This window comes from Paramormyrops kingsleyae, chromosome 21 (assembly GCF_048594095.1).
Source record: "Paramormyrops kingsleyae isolate MSU_618 chromosome 21, PKINGS_0.4, whole genome shotgun sequence".
Taxonomy (NCBI): domain Eukaryota; kingdom Metazoa; phylum Chordata; class Actinopteri; order Osteoglossiformes; family Mormyridae; genus Paramormyrops; species Paramormyrops kingsleyae.
The window spans coordinates 14986580-15006428 of record NC_132817.1 but is presented as its reverse complement, the minus strand read 5'-3'; the positions used below and the strand labels follow the sequence as shown (position 1 = coordinate 15006428).

General features: G+C 45.3%; 1 protein-coding gene across 9 annotated transcripts in view; it reads right to left on the bottom strand.

The window, feature by feature from the left end:
• The window catches only part of LOC111836572 (neurocan core protein-like), a 78106-nt gene that overhangs the window by 44607 nt on the left and 13650 nt on the right, over nucleotides 1–19849 (bottom strand). For 2 of the 9 annotated variants that reach the window (XM_023797958.2, XM_072704048.1), the window contains exons 1-2: nucleotides 5698–5792; nucleotides 895–974 (exon numbers count right to left, since the gene is read on the bottom strand). In XM_023797958.2, coding sequence (XP_023653726.2) covers nucleotides 895–974; nucleotides 5698–5720 — 103 coding nt within the window. In that variant the 5' untranslated portion in view covers nucleotides 5721–5792. Of the gene's footprint in view, nucleotides 1–894; nucleotides 975–4969; nucleotides 5030–5697; nucleotides 5793–6319; nucleotides 6349–12650; nucleotides 12660–13309; nucleotides 13442–13603; nucleotides 14030–16355; nucleotides 16576–17081; nucleotides 17507–18493; nucleotides 18572–19849 lie in introns of those variants that run through there. The other 7 variants (XM_072704046.1, XM_023797957.2, XM_072704045.1 and 4 more) reach the window with 7 other exon arrangements.

The following is a 19849-nucleotide window of genomic DNA, read 5'->3' as shown; positions in this document are numbered from 1 at the left end:
GTCTGGATTTGTACTTTCTGATCCTGAACTTTCCACATCTGCCAACTGCTACGGCAGTCCGCCAGGATCCGCTGCTTCCCAGCACCATGCGACCGGACGGCGACGGGCCTGGAAACCACCTATGTAACTGCTAACGGGGCATAGCCTCTAACTGCCCTGGCCAGGGGATGGGAACATCCTCCTCAGCATGGCCTAAAGCCCATGGTAACGAGAAGGTCAAACAGGAAGTTCCTGGTAAGCAGGTTGCTTATGCTCTCTCTCCCACTGCAGCAAAGCAGCCCCAAAAAAAAATCCTGCTTGGGGGGAGAACCGCTTCCCCTGGAATCGATGATCACGGCCCCTTCGTCACCTCTGTCCCGTGCCTTTAAATAAGCCCCGCCCCTCCTCCACTGTATATTCCCGCTGGCCGTCCTGCACCAGCTGCTGTCAGGGTCGCTTCCGTGTCGCCCGCCGTTTGATGAGCTCTCCCAGGCAGCCCTGCGCAGTATCGCCGCATTTATCTTTCTTTACCTAAAGCCACAGCTATCGAGTACAGAGGTGCACAAGGGATCTGTCCCTGCTTTCCATTTTAATTTATTTGAGCTGGTGGCAAAAACTGGAAGGGCACAGATTTAATGAGAAGAAAATGGATCTGTGGGAAAGTCTAGGCAGTGGATGGTTAACCTGCAGTGCAGCGCTGGCTGGGGGGGGGGGGGGGGGGTGCTACTCAGGCAGGGATCCCCCCCCATTGCCACATATATGGATTGTAGCCACCGGCATGCAAGAAGCGGGGATTAAGATTTCTGAAGACTTCCCACAATGCACTGTTGAGACATCCAGGGCCATCAATGATGGTGCCCCTGATGGGACTTTGCCCTTGTCTACATAAACGGAGCAAGTCCCAGGGGAACTTACCCCATCCCAGCAGAAGGTGCAGGAAGATGGACAGAAGGGTGTGCAACTGGGACGCAGGAGCCTCTCTCAGCATGCTGGACCTGGGGAGAGACACGAGAAGAAGGCAGGGACTAATGATTAAAGTTTTAACGGATACAGAGGTAGCTCTACTACTAACATTATGGCTTCTTCATGCTCATGGAAGTTTTGCTTGTGCAAAAATGTTCTGAGGGCAGAACGAAAAATGATTGATCCAGAGAGATAACCAATCAGATTGGAGTGGAGGCAGGTCCAAGCAACCAGAGGAGGAGGGACCAACCAGATGTCTTGGCCCTGTCTCCTCTAGTTGCTTGGACCCACCTCCTCTACAATCTGATTGGTTATCTCTCTGAACCAGTCATTTTTTGTTCTGCCCTCAGAACATTTTTGTGTAAGTAAAACTCCCACAGACCTTCTTCAAATGAGGCTGAGGTTGTCAGGCGACGGGACAGAACTACAGAGACAGCATCACACCCGGGATCCCCCACGTGGTGATCTATAGCATTCTGAAAATCAGCTAGCAGGAATTAGGATGTCTGCTGGCTGTGGCTTTCTCATTCCAGAGATGGAGAGATAAAGTGAGAGAAGTGGCTGCACAGTGACCTTTCACAGCATTATGGGTAATTGATCATTCCACACACAGCTGTGCATTTTACAGCATCACAGATTGCAATCGCTGAACACCGGGCTCCTGCAGGTTATTCTGCTCCCATCCCTTCTTCATGGGTGGCCGACAGAGAGGGATTGTGGGTATTGGTCGCCAGCAAAGAGGCAAGAATGCCACCCAGATGCTCTGCTCCATGCTGCAGATCAAATGATTCTCTAGATCCTCTGTGATTGCCTGATTCCCATAAGGCATCCTGCTTGAAGCTTACATACACAATGTTGAGATGGAAATACTTTCCCAGTTTGTTCTTGCCATCATGACCACCTACCACACAGCCCAGTCCCTGTAAGTTTGAAGGCGCCCTAAACTTCCCACAATTCCAGAAGGTGCCCATTCTGACGCATATTAAAGATATGCGCTGGCTGTAAGTGCAAGTGCAGTGTCCTTTTGAAGAGAGACAAAGCTGTATCTCTGTGCATCACCGTGCCTGTGCGTGTCACTGTGTCCCTGTGTATAACCCTGCCTGTGCGTGTCACTGTGTCCCTGTGTATAACCCTGCCTGTGCGTGTCACTGTGTCTCTGTGTATAACCCTGCCTGTGCGTGTCACTGTGTCTCCGTGCATAACCCTGCCTGTGCGTGTCACTGTGTCCCTGTGTATAACCCTGCCTGTGCGTGTCACTGTGTCTCTGTGTATAACCCTGCCTGTGCGTGTCACTGTGTCTCCGTGCATAACCCTGCCTGTGCGTGTCACTGTGTCTCTGTGTATAACCCTGCCTGTGCGTGTCACTGTGTCCCTGTGTATAACCCTGCCTGTGCGTGTCACTGTGTCTCCGTGTATAACCCTGCCTGTGCGTGTCACTGTGTCTCCGTGCATAACCCTGCCTGTGCGTGTCACTGTGTCTCCGTGTATAACCCTGCCTGTGCGTGTCACTGTGTCCCTGTGTATAACCCTGCCTGTGCGTGTCACTGTGTCCCTGTGTATAACCCTGTCTGTGCGTGTCACTGTGTCTCCGTGCATAACCCTGCCTGTGCGTGTCACTGTGTCTCTGTGTATAACCCTGCCTGTGCGTGTCACTGTGTCTCCGTGCATAACCCTGCCTGTGCGTGTCACTGTGTCTCCGTGTATAACCCTGCCTGTGCGTGTCACTGTGTCTCCGTGCATAACCCTGCCTGTGCGTGTCACTGTGTCCCTGTGTATAACCCTGCCTGTGCGTGTCACTGTGTCTCCATGCATAACCCTGCCTGTGTGTGTCACTGTGTCCCTGTGTATAACCCTGCCTGTGCGAGTTACTGTGTCTCCGTGTATAACCCTGCCTGTGCGTGTCACTGTGTCTCCGTGTATAACCCTGCCTGTGCGTGTCACTGTGTCTCCGTGCATAACCCTGCCTGTGCGTGTCACTGTGTCTCCGTGCATAACCCTGCCTGTGCGTGTCACTGTGTCTCCGTGCATAACCCTGCCTGTGCGTGTCACTGTGTCTCCGTGTATAACCCTGCCTGTGCGTGTCACTGTGTCTCCGTGTATAACCCTGCCTGTGCGTGTCACTGTGTCTCCGTGTATAACCCTGCCTGTGCGTGTCACTGTGTCTCTGTGTCCCCCAGCCTGCCACATTACTGCCGTGGCCAATCACTTTCCTCCCGCCTCCTCTTCACGGCCCTTCGGCCCCCATTTCCCCTGATTGCGTTTAACGCGGTTGGATGTGACCGGCCTGCAGATCGTTCTGGGACTCTGGGCTCTTTCTCCCCATAAACATGACACACACACCAAAAGCTTCACCATGTACCCTGACTCTATTACTCAGTGGTGAAACACCAGTTACCGAAAGGTTGGCTTCTCTCTGCATATAAATCGTGCAGAACTGTAGCTCAACCAGTGCTGTTACCCACACAAACAAGACAGACACTCTTTCATTTGCATCTGTCCTGTTCAGTAGCCCAGGTGTGGCAGCACCTTAGGGCCAAACACAGACTTTTCAAGTGTACTTTCAGTCATTGGGGCAAAAGGGCAGGTGCTCGGGCACCCCCAGACCCCTGCCCCCCCCTGCCCTACGCACGTTCCTGCAACTTACCAACCAAACCTGTGTCCACTGCACACACAGCCACAAATGATACCACATGATAAAATACCCGGCACAAAAGCAAACCTACATATACTGGCACCAGGGGAAGGGTTGGTAGGTGACATATTGAGCATGTCCTGACCTCCTGTCATTGAGATTCCTGCCATCAAAGCCAGCGAATGCCGCCATGCAGCAAGCAAAGGTAACTGGATGCACCTGCAATTCATTCCTCACTGCGCAGCCCTCAGGATGACGACAAAGAGCTCAGGCGGAAAAGTCACCTCTGTCACAAGCTCTGTTTCCAACTGACCAGACACCCCAACCTGGAAAAGACTCCCTCAAATCACTCCTATCACTTCGTTAGATGAAGACCATAATGACTTAGACACAATGGGTGAAGAACGGCTGCAAATTGCTTTAAAAGCTATACACCACTAGCTGTGCTTCCACACACCTGAGACACGGACATCACACTCACGCAACCTGTTACCGTCGGTGCTAAATATACACGCTGATGAAACTTCCTGGATTGGAATAAACCCTCAGCTTTCACAATCAGGCCCCCAGACAATAGCAAGACGACAGAGGAGGCCTGATTTACCAGTGGCTTGACGGAGTCAGACACCAGCAGCATGATAAGGGGTAAGCATAAAGGCAGGAGCGCGTCGAAAGGTGCTGTCCTTGTTCAACTCAAAGGCGGCATGAATATTTCAGCTCTGCTTTTGGAGGGATGACGGGGAGCCCTGGTTTTTATCATCCCTGTGATGACTCACTTCAAGGGAAATCATGCCCTGAGCTGTCACACGTCCCCGTCCATGATCAGGGGACGTGGGGGGGGGGGGCGTCCTGAAAGGTTTCCTAATTATGCTACACGCCCCGGCTTTGCCTTCTGGGTGCTTTCTGCAGCCACGGCTCAAAGTGAGAACATGACAAACTCTTGCCGGTTTTGTTGATTTTAATTAAAGCCGTAAACAATCGCGGCATGGCCCTTAGGAAAAAGCCGTAAAGACACACACAGGTTCTCAAAGCCCCGGGAGGACTCTTCAAAGGGAGAACCAGTGACAGATGAAAGAACTGCAAGGCAGGTATCAAAAGAGAGAGTCATAAAGATGAAGAACGGAGGAGTGTTTGTGTCAGGGGGTAGGTGCAGGAGGACAGAGATAAAGCTCAGGGGCGCCCAGAGTGACGAAGGACACAGAGATTTAGCACAAAGCAAAAGCCAGTCAATACTGCTCTTTCCAGGGGGGGAAAAAAAAAAGTTTTTTTAAATAGTGCCATAGCTAGTAGGAAAACTTTGAATTGGTGATTGGCAGGGTTAGGGGAAAGGTGGGAGACTGTCACACTGTGTGAGAGACTCTCAGAGGTTGAAGAATTGCTTCGGAGGCAAGGTACCTGCAAGTGGTCCCACAGGCTGCGTTTAAAACGCGTCACATGGACCTTGGCCGCAGCACTTAATGAGCCAGGAGTCACCAGATGCTTCTCACAGGCTTAGATAAAAGAGGTGTGAAACGAGTCAGCTCAGGATTAAAGGGACTCCCGCAAATGAATGCTGTACCTATAATAATAATAATAACAATAATAGTGTGTTAGTGTAGTAGTAGTATCTATTATTACTACTACTACTACTACTATATGTCTAACACATTCACTTAAAATGCTTTGCATAGTTCTTTCTTGAGTATCCTGGAATTAACAGCACTCCCCGCTGACAGACCATGAAGGGGACAGGGGGGTTTCATAGGACACGCGTCTCCAGCATGTGTTCAGACTGCGGAGACGGAGCCTGGCACTTACACAGAGCCACTGGGCCGAGGGCATGTAAACAAATCAGTGACTTTAAGCAACAGCTTCGCGTCCCGGGGCCGTTCGTGATGAAACCGTAGAGTACAACACGCACGCAGCGCGCGGGCAGCGTATGTATGTTAGTCAGTAACATCGTATTAATACGTATTAAATTTTACGAGATACCCCCTGTACATAGCCAGTGTATTCACAAGCTGCTGAAATTCACATCGCTCTTGATTTATTGGGGTCTCACTTAACCGTTCTACGTCTTTAAAGATAATCTCACAGTAGAATAACTCATAGCATCTTTTATTCTAGTTTATTTCACCGCATACCTTAACCACGCCCATTCACACATTTCTCTTCCTGTCAGTTGACTACGAAGCAGCCTGCAAATTTAGCCCTCGGAAAAAGACGGCCTCGTTTCTCTCGCTTCCCGGCTATTTCTCTGACGTCGCCGCACGCTTGTTCCCTCCCGCCCCCGTCCTTTTTCCCCCCACCAGTCGCTTTTCGAGTGCAAAGCGAGCGGATAATTAGGTTTGAATGGATTGTCCAAACAACGTGATAAATCAATTAGCGACGATTCTCAGATGTATCGTCGCGGGTATTTGTCATTGGCAGCAACACGCTAAAGCAGTAGCGAAAAGCAAATGGGGGAGGGGGGTCGTTAAAAATTACCCGGGGGGTGTTTAGGGCGGCAAATGAACGAACTCATATTTATACTCTGACAAGGAGGATAACCAACAATCTTTTTACAGTTAATTAGACTGAAGCCTCCATCAGTAATGATGTAATGAAAGTGAGGTAATGCCTTTCATTAGATCAGCTCAGGTGAGCACTGGAGGGTCAGTCACAGAATACTGCTGGTGTTGATTACAAAACAGGAATTAAGTGAGATGCCTTCAGGCTTCTGCACATGAGTAGCTTTAAAGGGAGGATTTATGCTCAAAGTCATACCCTCATTCTGCATCAGAGAATAAATGCTCGGCGATGAAGCCAACAACAGAGGGACAGAAGTTCACTCACGGGAGTATTACTTACACAAAAATGTTCTGAGGGCCAAAAGAAAAATGATTGGTTCGAAGGGATAACCAATCAAATTGTAGAGGAAGTGGGTCCAAGCAATTAGAAGAGGCGGGATCAACTAATCTGATGTGTTGGCCCCACCTCCTCTAGTTGCTTGGGCCCACATCCTCTACAATCTGGTTGGTTATCTCTCTAAACAAATCATTATATTTCGTTATGCCCTCAGAACATTTTTTTGTGTAAGCAAAACTCCCAGAAGTTCTCCGACGTGCCACTGCGTAACAGCACTTTAGGTCCTCCGGTCGGCTGACGATCAGCGGAGCCCGACGCAGCAACACCCATAAGGCCAAATGTGCAAATGCTAATCAAAGGCGGGTCTGAAAGCTTCAATCAAACAGTGGCACAATATGAGCAGCGCCATGGCCTTGTGCTACTCGAGATCGATTACAAGATCGATTCCATGCGTGTGGAGTTTTCATGTTCTCCTCCTACATCCAGTTTACTCTGAGTACAGAGATATGCTGTTTAGGTGGACTGACAACTATAAAATGCCTACAATATGCATGTACTGTAATGGCATCCCATCTAGCATGTTCCGTGTCTTGTATTCTGAATTTCCGGCGAGAACTCACCACAACCATGAGCTACATAAGTGGTTATGGAATATGGACACATTGACAAATGTGTTTATATTTTGTTTTCTTCACTCAGCATAATAACCTTGGCAAATAGCTCAAATCATTACTATGAATAAAAACTGCCGAATGAGGGTTTCTGAAATGTAGGTGTCTCACTGGATTCCAGTGAATTCTAAACTGTCACTACTGTAAGCTGATCTGAGCACAGGGAGTTCAGGCTGACAGACAGCATCCCACTCCCATACTGACCAGCTAAGTAACCAGAGGTGGATAGTTCAGGTCCAGAAAGTAAAAATCCAGACCAAGATTTTGTTTCAACCAACTAGTTGAGTACTCTGTGACTGTGACTCTTTATGCTCAACTGGTTGGTTGAAAGAAAATCTTGGCCTGGATTTTTCCATTCTGGATCTGAACTACCCACATCTGCTTGAAGCAGCTATAGATACTGAGTGCCAGTCAAGGCTGCATTCCTCCCCTGAGAATCTGCCAGCATGGGTCGTTAGGTCTAAATTTTCTACGCGATTTCTCAGCAAACTCCAGCGAGCTCAGCATCTGCCCCATGGAGACATACAACCTGGGGGCACGACGGGTTCATGGTGCTGAACGAAACAAACACCAGCGGCATACATATATACAGTACCCTACAGTGCATAAAAAACATCTGTTAGCAGGCAGAAGGGGAAAAAACATCATATATAGGGGACCATTCCAGGGCGAGATGTGCAGAGGATAGAAGGAACCTCATTTAACTGCTTCCCATTAAAGACATTTAGATCTTAGGGCGCTTTTCCACCGCATAACACTATCCTTCCCAGTAGGATAAATCAGGTAATTTACCCTTATATTAGTTAGGTAGTACCCCCTCCCTCCTACTCACGCTAAAAAAGAGGATTCAAATTTCAGTGTCTTCGCTCCCAAACTCCACTCGTGGGAGTTTTACTTACACAAAAATGTTCTGAAGGCAGAAGGAAAAATGATTGGTTCAGAGAGATAACCAGTCACATTGTAGAGGATGTGGGTCCAAGCAACTAGAGCAGGGGTCTCCAACTCCAGTCCTGGAGAGCTACTATCCAGTAGGTTTTCTGTCCCACTTGGCTTCTGATGAGCCACACCTGCTCCTGGTATTTACCTGAGAACAGGTGTGGCTCATCAGAAGCCAGGTAGGATAGAAAACCTACTGGATGGTAGCTCTCCAGGACTGGAGTTGGAGACCCCTGAACTAGAGGAAACAGGACCAACCAATCAGATGTCTTGGCCCTGCCTCCTCTAGTTACTTGGGCCCACCTCTTCTACAGTGTGATTGGTTATCTCTCTGAACCAATCATTTTTCCTTCTGTAAAACTCCCATAAGCCAAAACTCCCAGTATCCCTAAGTTCTGGCCTAAAATCAACCCAGCTTTCCCAGAGACAGACGGTCTGTTCGAAGTCATCAAAGACAGCCGGAGAGCTGAAAGCAGCAGTCAAGCTGTGGTCAGACCCTGAGGCCAAAGCTCCAAAGCTCCAATGCAGCACAGGCGGTCCTGAGGAGACACTGCTGACCAGCAGCCAAAAGCTCTCTGTTCCAGGCTCATCACTTCATTTATCTATCTGCATTTCCACGTAGGTGATGGTTAATCATAGTAGAGGACAGGTAAAAATGAATACAATCCCATCTAAAAATGACGTGGAATCACCTAGCAATAGTGGAGTATTTCTGGTATGTAATATATCTTAAGAAGCATGGGAGAAAAAAATATACACTAAAGAAGGAGCATCGTTTTGTCTGACAATGGCCTGCATAACATTTGTATAAATACACTCTATGCAGTTAATGCAGTACCACTGTTCCCCACAGACAGGTCTAGTCTTTTCTTCTCCCTACAACAACGGAGCTGAAATGGAGATAAAACATACAGAAATGTCTTTTACAATTTTCCGGTTCCCGGTTTATGGGCTACACAGTAATATGCAGTGAAAGCATATTGAGAGCCTGATCCTTTTTCTTGCCATAGATGAAGGCTCATTTTCTCCCTGCATGGACTGACTCATTTAATGTACGAACAGGTACTGCATGCTGGCACGGAGAGCGGTCCACACACTGGCAGACAAAATATGCCACATATCTGCACAGAGTACAGCATACACACACTCGCTGGAAAAAAATGCACCACAAAACCAGCACACTACATAGTGATGGAGAAAATGTGCTTCATTAAGACAGTGTATGTGGAGGAAGCGTCATGAGTCATCAAACGTGCTCATTGAGGTATTAAGAGATAAACACATCAGGGCAAACAGAACAAACAGCTCAACAAATAATAGGCTTTTATCACTGCGCAAAACAGCATGCGCTCCACTAAGTAATTAAGGAGTGCTACTTGGTGAGAGATGAACAGGAACAACCACTGAGAGCGGAGAGACAGCTCAGAGGAACAGGAGAGTCTCTACAAGGGGCAAGAAGAATATGTGAAATGTCACTGCAATCCTGAACTTCGAAAGGGATTCATTACATCTGATAAAGCACCTCACCTTTAAGATACAATTAGATTAGATACCTCTTCCTAAGGCATTCTTTTAGTAGCACAGTCACCTCACTAGCCCATAGGTTCCCATTGGCAACAAAGGCAGTTTAGGTGTCTCCCGACCTGCCTGTAAAGTTTCCATTGATAATACAGGCACTTTAGGTGTCCTCTGACCTGCCTGTAATGTTTCCATTTGTAACACAGGCAGTTTAGGTGTCTTCTGGCCTGCCTGTAAAGTTTCCATTTGTAACACACATAGTTTAGGTGACTCCTGACCTGCCTGTAGTTTTCCATTAGCAGTTTAGGTGTCAGTATTTTTTTGCGGGTAGCACACACTCTGTTCCTGTGAGCCATAAAACAAGCGTCTATTCAGCAGCTCTCTCAGGATCTGAGTCTTTGATCCAGCTGTTCTGTGCGCCATGTTCTGGTGGCCAAGAGTACTATGATGCCCTCAGTGTCAGTCCAAATAAAATCTGGGAAGCAGACATACAGTACGAGGGTGAAAGAGAATCTGCCTTGCATTTATTTACTGGGTCCAAATCCAGTATAAATACATACTTTTGTGGAGAGATGTGCATGCAACACTTAATTAAAACTGCATGAATATGGGCAAAAGTAACATACATAAAATTGTATATGTAAATGAAGTACTGTATATGAATCAAATTTGACCTTTTAAGTTCAAAACTGCCACTAAAAGAGATCACCATTCCTAAAACAGAAATATATATTATTCATAATGTCTTATAAATATTTATAAATATTAAGTTATCAATAATTTTGAGTGCTCAGTCTCAAAAGCATGAATTAAACAGTCAACAAGGGACGGAGAATCATGGTGAATTCATTGCCCCATCTTAGTACGCAGAGCAAAAACACCATATGTCACACACATTGCAAATGATTTTATAAGTCAATTATCTGCAAAAAATCCAGACTAATTTCTCGTCAAGTTTAAGCAGGTGTAAACGAAAACGCTTCAGATAACTCAGCCTAGCCTGGCTGTCACGAATACCACCTTTCAGCTGCTGTGCTTGATTTGATTTGAGTATGCCTCTCTGTCACTGAACAATAAGCTGTTTGCAAAATAACTCAGTACATACTCTGAAAAAAGCGCACGGTGCATGTTGATAATACAATGGCCAGCACCCAAGGACACATTCCACTGTGGGAGGTGCTGTTAAGGGAAAACCTTACTGTCCAGTACAATACAGGAGCCAGCCGTCAATGAGAGTCACTGACATTTTAATCTTCATGGTTTTAAAAGACACACAGACCAGTTAAAAATGATACATTCCAGCCTGAGTCTACCAAGAATTCCCCAAGTGATCTGCACACTGCGGAGTAAACACTACCAAGGAACCAGAGCTGAGGAAATTAATGGGCTCCATAAAACAGGTGGCCGTGCTGTTACAACTCCCCCCATTGTCCAGTATATGCAAAACACACCACTAATACATATGGGACACTCTAAGTACACACATTTCTTGACTTCGATAAGCAAGATAAAGAAGGCGAATGCAAGTCCCAAGACCTGCTGCTGGACCCCTGACAGAGTTACAGGAACCATTATTATATCTCGTTGAATCAGTAGGACTGCACAACCAACTTAGATAAGTGTCTTATATGATTAAATATAGTTTGTAAGGACAAGCTCAGCTGTAAAAGCTCCTGCTGGGACTGTGTCAGCCTGAGACGCCTGATTGCCTTTGAAATCAACGTCCAAGTCAAACGCCCTTGTGGTGAGTGACAGGCTGTAGGAGGAGGTCCCTCTAAATACAGACGCAGACACGCACTGGCAGGAAGCAGCAGGTTACTCCTCCACAGCGGGGCCTACATTGCTACACTTACGAGTCTCCCCCACAGGTAGCTGCCCCCCCCTCCCCCCCCACCAGATCAGAGCCCATAAAACAGAAGGATGATTTCGTCCACCCTTCTCGTCGCTATGAACCTGGCGCTAGACTGCAGTGTGGAAGATAAGAAGTGTTCATTCTAAGGTCAGTACGCCGTCTGAAAAAAAGAGCACCGATCTGTTCCTTTGCCTGTCACTGAGGCTGTACCCTCAAAGGTCTGCCTAATAGTCCATATCTGTACCTTAAAAGGTACAATTACCTACAGCAGTAGCGTATAATTGGCAGACCCTTGGGGTACAACCCCAGTGACTTTTTTCTGCTGAAGTTCACCCCACGCCTGTGAGGGCCATAGCTGTTTCCATGTTTGACGCAGATTCCCATATTCTCACCTACAGTCTTGCCCCCTCCCTTATTGGGCCCATAAAGAACGACGCACTGACTGAGGGCTGTTACACGGATGGCAGGTTGCCAGCAACTGGGCCGTGAACCTGCACACATCCAGACAGAATTAAACACGCTGAACCAAGCCTGCCCTTCTAACTGGATCATATAATCTCTGGAGGAGTGAACACCAGCCCTTGTTTTTTGGGTCTTTGGCTGAAGCCCCACTGGCGAGTGCAATTTAACCGTGAACCAGGAATTCTTGACCTAATATATAGCCTACCACTGTGCATAGGGGAACCTCCATCTCTTGTGAGCGGAGAGTTCTGAGTTATACACAAACACACTCACTCACAAAGCAGGTGTGACAGCAGAGCTGTACAGATGTGATCTGTCAACCCATACTCCCTTTCTGACTCGACCATATAGCAATCCGAAGGCAGTAAAGAGAACATCCCCCCTAGGGGGTATCCCTACTTTACTCCTAAATATGTCACTCCACTCACTCCGCACGTCAGGCGCGCGATAATACCGGAAGACACGCGCAGCTGAGAAGCAAGTACGCTGAAGATGCGGAGACCGCCTCGCGCTTACACGCGCTTGCATTGTCGTACAAGGCACGAGCGACCCTGACTCGAGAGATTCCCTGTTTGACGCAGGACGCACGGATGTTACTGACAGGGCACCGTCATGGATGGAGAGCGCGCCTCCTCCATCACCACTCCGGAGTCAACGAAATCTCTCTCTGCTCTTTCCAGAGAGTTTAACCGCGCGTCTCTATCACCTCATCAATATTATTCCTCATAAACCTGCTCCTGATTGCACAGGTTTTGTGATAATTCACCTTTAGCTCGTCAACATAAACATATTTTTTCGATTTAAAGAATACCTGCTCATTTTCCTCGATCTTCTGGTTTATTTAAAAGGCACATATCGAAGAAATCCTTCATCCAAGGCTCAGAATACATCTTACCGAACACTTCAGTGAAAGCTACATTTCATTCATGGTTTTACAACTATCGTGCACGTATAATATCGAAAGAACAAGCTCGCACAATAGAAAGGTGGTTAATCCCTGGGCAATATCTAGTGTGAATATTTAGTGATGCATGTTATTTTTTAATGATGAAGTCGAATCTTAGGGAAAACCGCGTGCTCAGATAATGAATTCGGCAATGTCTTGTTACATTTAAACTGTGCAATAAGACTAAAGTAGACCGTATTGTTGCATATTTTTCATACTTTGTAGCGTTTTATATATCCACATTTCAGGTTTGCGAACAGAAATTAGATACAAACGGAGACAGTTCGGTGTTTGAGCAATCACGTCACTTTGCATTTTAAAAACTGGAGTACAATGTAAGTACTAACCGGACAATTGCAAAATATAACTTTCAAGGACGTGTATGCATTTATGATTTAAATGACAATAATAAAATGCAATAACTGCAATTAAAAATACAGAGAAATTTCGGACACACAGTGATGACAGAAAATATTTTTTAAAGAGAACAAGCAAAACCTCGCGTTTATTTAAATTGCAATTACCTGTTTCGGTGAAGGTCTGCAGCGCCGGGATCAGTCGGTCCGAGCGTCCGGAAAATGAAGCGGTTCTTGTTTTAAGTGAAAGGTTGGTCTTCGGCGCAGGTGATCCCTTGCTGTTCTCTGATGCTTTCAATGCTGTGAGCCAGTAGAGGCGTACGATACCGAAAGATAGCAGTTTTAAAGGGTGGAGAAATAATGAGGAAGAAAAAAATAAAATGAAATAATACTTATGTCCCAAAACACAGTGACCGTAGGCGTTTGAGATCTCTGGCAGTAAGGAAACAAATCCGGAATTACCTGAGACATATCGGGGTTCCGCTCGGGCAGGATGCAGCCGACGGTGTTCCTCCTCACTCGCTGGAAACAGATTACGATGCTGAACAAAAGGCAGCGAACAAGAAACAGATTCACCAGAGGCTGGGGATCTAGTAGGTGCAAAGCGGGGGTGCGATTTTACCAATATATGGCTTATGTGTTTGCTAATTATTTACTTCTTGCACACAACGCACCGGCACGAGGGGATAAATCAGTTAATTACAGTTAATCCTTTGGTTTACAGACGCTTTCACCTGCGAATCCTGACTCAATAAATTTTGCATGGAACCTACTTATTAAAATAAAATATGACCTTTTAGCTGTATTTTTTGACCTAACAAGACGTTTATAAAGTGATACAGTTATTATGATGTATTAACTTGAGGAAAGGTGCCTTTCAAGTATTATAATTAACTCCCCATTAACATAAGACACTATATAATTTATGAACTTGTTATACTGTATACTGAAATAGCGCGTAATTTATAATGCGTAATTTAATCATGCGCATTTGGGTATAGTGTAAATATGACCACGGGCATAGTTAGAGATGAATGGATAGGGGGGACGAGTTTTTAGAAAAAGGTGGGGGGGGGGTCGATGGCAAACTATCCATGACTTAAGGCAATAAATATACATTTATTTGGGAGGGGGGCATTTTCGGGGGCTATAGGCCCCCTAAAATAGGCATATAACGACACCCCTGCAGCATGATTATATGAAGACCTATATAATTTACTTTATAAGTAATCCAAAAAAGCAAGTCTGAAAGGGCCACATAAACTAGTCACCCGTTGAACACTTCTGCTTCTAGGTTGTTTTTTTTTTTATATCTCGGAGGTTCCATGGCAACAAAATTTCTTTTTCGTTGTTATTTATTTACGCGTTTGGGGATTAAGGATGAATACATCAATTTATGTTGTTTACCTCTGCAACTGAGGATGCCTATATATTAATTATTAATCCATCAAGTGAACTTTATTTCTGGTTTTCCACAAACCAGCCTCCTGCATTCATTTCTCATGAGTCATGAGGGAAAATGCACAACAGCCTAGTGAAACTACATTCCAGCTCCATACAGGGACAAGCATTCATATTTTAGTAATTAACCAAAAAGCAGTCTGCTCAAGTGCCATTTATGGGAATAATAGCAGAATCTGACGCTACTTAGCAGTACTTATTTGAAACATGCTGCTACTTCAAGAATCTGTAGGTTGCACTGGATAAGAAATCAGCCAGTGACTACATAACAATAAACGTTTAAGAGATCTAGGCTGACATCGCTTAATTCCTGCATTTTGTCTTTTTTAAGTAGTCATTTTGAATGCTGATAATCTGACCAAACACCTTGAGGCAGCCTACAGACTTATTCTAATCTGTGACGCAGATTTAATGGTGCTGTCAACAACATAATTATGTTGTGCAGGGTTTTATTGTCTGACATCTTTGTGAATCATTCTGTTTACCGCTCTCATTTTGCACCTGCCACTGAAGCGGCACCTTGGATTCATAGGCATGGAGTAAGCTTGTCGATATTTAACAGCACGAAGATAGCGCAAGGCAAAATTAAAGCGTGGTAGTCAACTGGACCTAATAACACTAATAATGTCAATTGGACCTAATAACACTATATGACTGCACCACAACACTGACTGTATTGACCAAAGATAAAACACCGATATGCTAATGATCACCTACAGAGGTTTGTGCCAACCGAAACCATGAATCCGTTATAACATATTTGGTCTCCCTGTAGCACAGATGTTACTACATACATATGCTTTGCTCTGCGGTGTAAAGCAAGCCGGGCTTAGGATTAACAGTTTGTACCTCTATCATATCAGTGTATCGGGCTTATAATGAATACAAATGGGACTCTGGCAAAAATGCATGTATTTCTTAGGCTAATTTGACTTTTCGCAACAGGTTCAGAAAGCTAAAAGGAAGACAGATCTAGTCGGGCTTTGAACGCCGCCATTTACAAGCAAGCGTGAGGATAAAGGAAAACCAAGATCAAGATCCGTCTGTAAAACTTCCCCTGGAGGGAGGCGGGGAGCACTTTGGCGTGTATTTTATAGGCTTATGAATTAAGACATAAAATTTATGATAGTAATTGCAGATGCAGAAATAAATCTTAGCCTTCGTGCGAAAAAGAGCCTTATAGCAACACGCTTAAAAGTCAGATCTGCGGAAATAAAAGTGACAGGAAAATATATGCAAATGCAGGCTGCAGAAGGTGTTGTGTCTCTGTGCAAACAGCGGGTGAGCGTTTATGTGTGGTGGAGATGGGAGGACGGGGGTGTATTTCTGCACTCTCCCCCCCCCCCCACCTTGGAAAAAACGGTGTGTAGGAAGCTGGGCAGCGAGCCAGGGCTGGGGACAGAGGAGCATGAAGTCAATCAGCCTGCTGCCGTGGTGTCGGCGACAGACGGGGCGAGGGGGTGCTGCAAAAAGGGGTAAAAAACCTGCTCCGGGTGTAAACGCTCAGCGAGTCCCCGTTTGACCTGCCAAAGAGCTGCTTTCATTTCGAATGAACCGGTAATTAGCGGACCATTATCTCCGTCCACGCGAGACATCGGAAGTAGATACCCGATATAAACCCACCCAGGATAACAGCAAGCTTTTATCAGTTTTAAATAAAAGCCTCACGCATTTATTTAAAACTTAAACATAAAAATTTAACAAAGAACAAAGCCCACTTTGAGTGTGGCTCTGTGGTCTTGTGCTTCCCTACCTGTCACCGGGTCGAATCTCATGCTTGGCTTAATAGTCACGTTGCTGCTGGGCCCTGGAACAAGGCCCTTAACCCCCAGAAAAATTGCTCCTGGCTGCTGGATAAATGGCCTGACCCTCCACTCAGACCCCAAGCGTTGCTGTCACCTGTATATAACTAAAAGGAGAGCAAGCTAGGATGTATGAAAAGCTTGTGAATGATGGAGAACTAATGGAGAGGACAGAGATCACCTTGTGTGGGATGTGTAGAGTGAACTGTAGTTATTAAATAGGACTGTTGTTAATATCAAAAGTAAAAAATGTAATGTTACAAATAATAAATTTCGTAAAACAAATAAAATATATTAAATGTATCTAAATGGCTGTGCTTTCCACATGAAAAAACACATTCTGCACCATCATAACAACAGTGGTATGCAGTGGTAGTGCTGTGGTGGTGATTTGCAGTGTCCGCTGACTTGGAAAGAGTGTGTGGTGAGTGCAGTGAACATGTGCCCGTGGTCTGCGGGATCCTGCACTGGTGAACACCTCTTCCACCTGCAAACACTGGGAGCCGCCAAAGGGGCTTTCTGTCAGCCCGGGGCCTGCTGGCCGCAGCCCAAAAACCCCCCAGCATCTCTGCGTGTGATTTACTGTAGCTGGTGCATTAATGCATTACAGCTCACACTGACTTACAGCTCACACTGACTTACAGCTCACACTGACGCCTTTTCTCTTCCCTACTCACCATGCTTGTGGACACCAGAGCTGCGGAGATGTAGTTGTGTGAAGGCTCACTGGGTACAGCGACAGAACGAACCTCCAAGAGACCGCTTCAGATGGGGACACTGGTGTGGCTCTGTAATTATGTAATTAACTTGAAAACAAGTCGCTGCCAGTTGCCACTGCAAGGTGAGCTGGGGGCCTTGGACGACCACAACAGCCAAATTCTTAGGACCCAAGCCCCCCCTCCCATCCACACTGTATCCAATGCCATCTGCAAGAGGACTGTGTCATCCAAGAGCAGCTCTTCAGGCTCCAACACACATAGAATCCGGAGTCAAGGCGCAAGCCAGATCTCTGCAGCATCACCAAGTCTTCATGGCGGTACTGTCATCACCTTCCAGAAGAAAGGTTAACAGAACCAGCCCCCCTTTACAGCCAGTCATCCAGGGCGTACTCTGTGGAGCAGTAATATTTCACGAAGCTCTTGTTTTAATCACTAGTAATTCATAATAAGATCTAATGATTTCATTATAATAAAAGTTTGTGCTTACGTTCCATTAATATGCAACTGTTATGAGGTAGAAAATACTTCTATCACACTGGCAAGTTATAAAATGACTTATGTCTCCTCTGACAAGCAATAAAAGAATCATAAACCACTTTATGGAAATTCTGTTCTGTGAAAAGCGTATGTCAGGTTCTGGGACACTAACTGTCAGGCTTCACTGTCTCCTGCCAAGATGCCCTAAATTTACCTGGTTTTCTGCAATATTCTGTTCAGGCCACGAAACAAAATCTCAGTGCTGGTTGGTCATCTAGGCTGAAAATGGGGTTTTAATTAATTTTTTTATTCATATACCCCCCCCCCCCATCCTATCTTTTGATATGATCCCAAAAATATACTCAGAATTTCATAAATGCGTAGGATTGGAATGGAAAACTGAAATTAAATATTTTACGTTGAAATTATGCTTATTCAGAAGTTGTAAGTCGAACGTGTACAAAATGTCATGCACATCATAAAGACAAGCGCCTGTTTTCAAAGACTGATTAGGTAATTGTGTATTCAGGGCATTCATTTTTTTTTTTAACTTAAACACAGCATGAAGCCTTTAACGAGATATCATAGACTGCACATTATCTGCAGCTCGGGACAAGGTACATTTTAGAATTTGCCTGGGGAGTTTTTGTGGGTGCATGGCATGAAATAGAGTTAAAATAATAAAAAAAAAAATTGATTTGACATCCTGGCTTTCGATGGGACTCACCTTCCAGGCTGTTGTACACCACGAATAGAAATGCTTACGTGATATATCGTGAATCAAGAGGGCATTGAATAATGGTGCTCCTTTCACATCACGTCGGACTGAATACACAAACAGGTATCAGCTGGGCACAGTGGATGCCTTGGGTCACATGACCAGGAATACTTACTGGGGAATGGTCACTCCAAGGGTATAGGAGCACGCAGTATGAATCCAAACGAGAGGCATCTTCATGTGGACACTCAGCCTGATTGAAACATGAATAAAGTTGTTAAATGAGTCCGACGCTATCAAAGGTTCAAAGCCACTGGGCAGATCTGCACCCAAAAACTGGCAAAAGAGACGCTGAAGGCCATTCCCAAGTTTTCATTGTCATGGAGACGTGTGGAGCTCTAGCATCCGCTGCGAGAGAGTCAATTGAAAACGGGCCCTTGATTGTGAATCTGGTTCACGTCTTCCCTCATTTAACAAGCGCGATATAAGCCATTTGTTGATAGTCCTAGTGATGGGGCCGGTTTGTGTTCAATAATAGATCACATCGACCACCTTAACAGCAGGCTCTGCTGCTGTCTAACAATCTATCTGCTGGGAAGTATTTTTGCTTTTTATTTTAAACAAAGCCTGCTTAATTATTGTAGACAGTTTAGATATCGCAATGTAGGTGGATAAAATCTCCTACTCCTACTGATACAAAATGGCAATAAAAACAGCAGTTATGGCATTAATGCTGGCATATTTGCGTGAATATATGTAATCTTTGATCCAGCTGCACTGAGGCCTTCATCAAAAAATATTCTTTAAAATTCTTTTTCACTTATAATTAATTTAGAAATAGCAATTGGTCCCCTAATTGGAACAATACTTTTTGCTAACATAGTTTTATATAAAACACCCAACATCTCACAAGCCCACTTCAATGTTTGCTGAATGCGACCTGATTGGGCCTTAAAAATGATGAAGCAATTTTTAATAACATAATTGCCCACATAAGTTTTATAAATTTATACATTTATAAATATAACATAATTTTTACAACATAATTGCAGCCTGTAGAGTGAGTTATTTTCTCCACCTCGTGATTGGGTCATAGGACTGAGCCATGGTCAGCACAGGACTGAAGCTTGTCATTTCATAGCGAGAATGAAACTTCCACTCTGCACTATGCAGGTTCATAGAAATTGTAGACGAGAATGATGATAGAGGCCCAAATTTGTTAATTCAGGAAAGAGCAATCGAAAATGATCGATGGATGATCCCCTATGCCTTGGTGATCTTGGAAAACCAGCAGCCTTTACACTAGACTGTCCCCCACCCCTCACCCCCCATCTAGCTATCAACGTTGTTAGCATTAAGAATATAAAGTAATCCATGGAAAGAAACGTCATGAATGCAAATGTTAATTAGTACATTCATTGGACAGTGATGATATATACATACAGATAGAGAGAGACACAGCTTTGGAAAAAAATGAGACCACTCTATATTTTTTTAAAAATCTGCATTTTTAAATCCTGGTTCTGCTGGC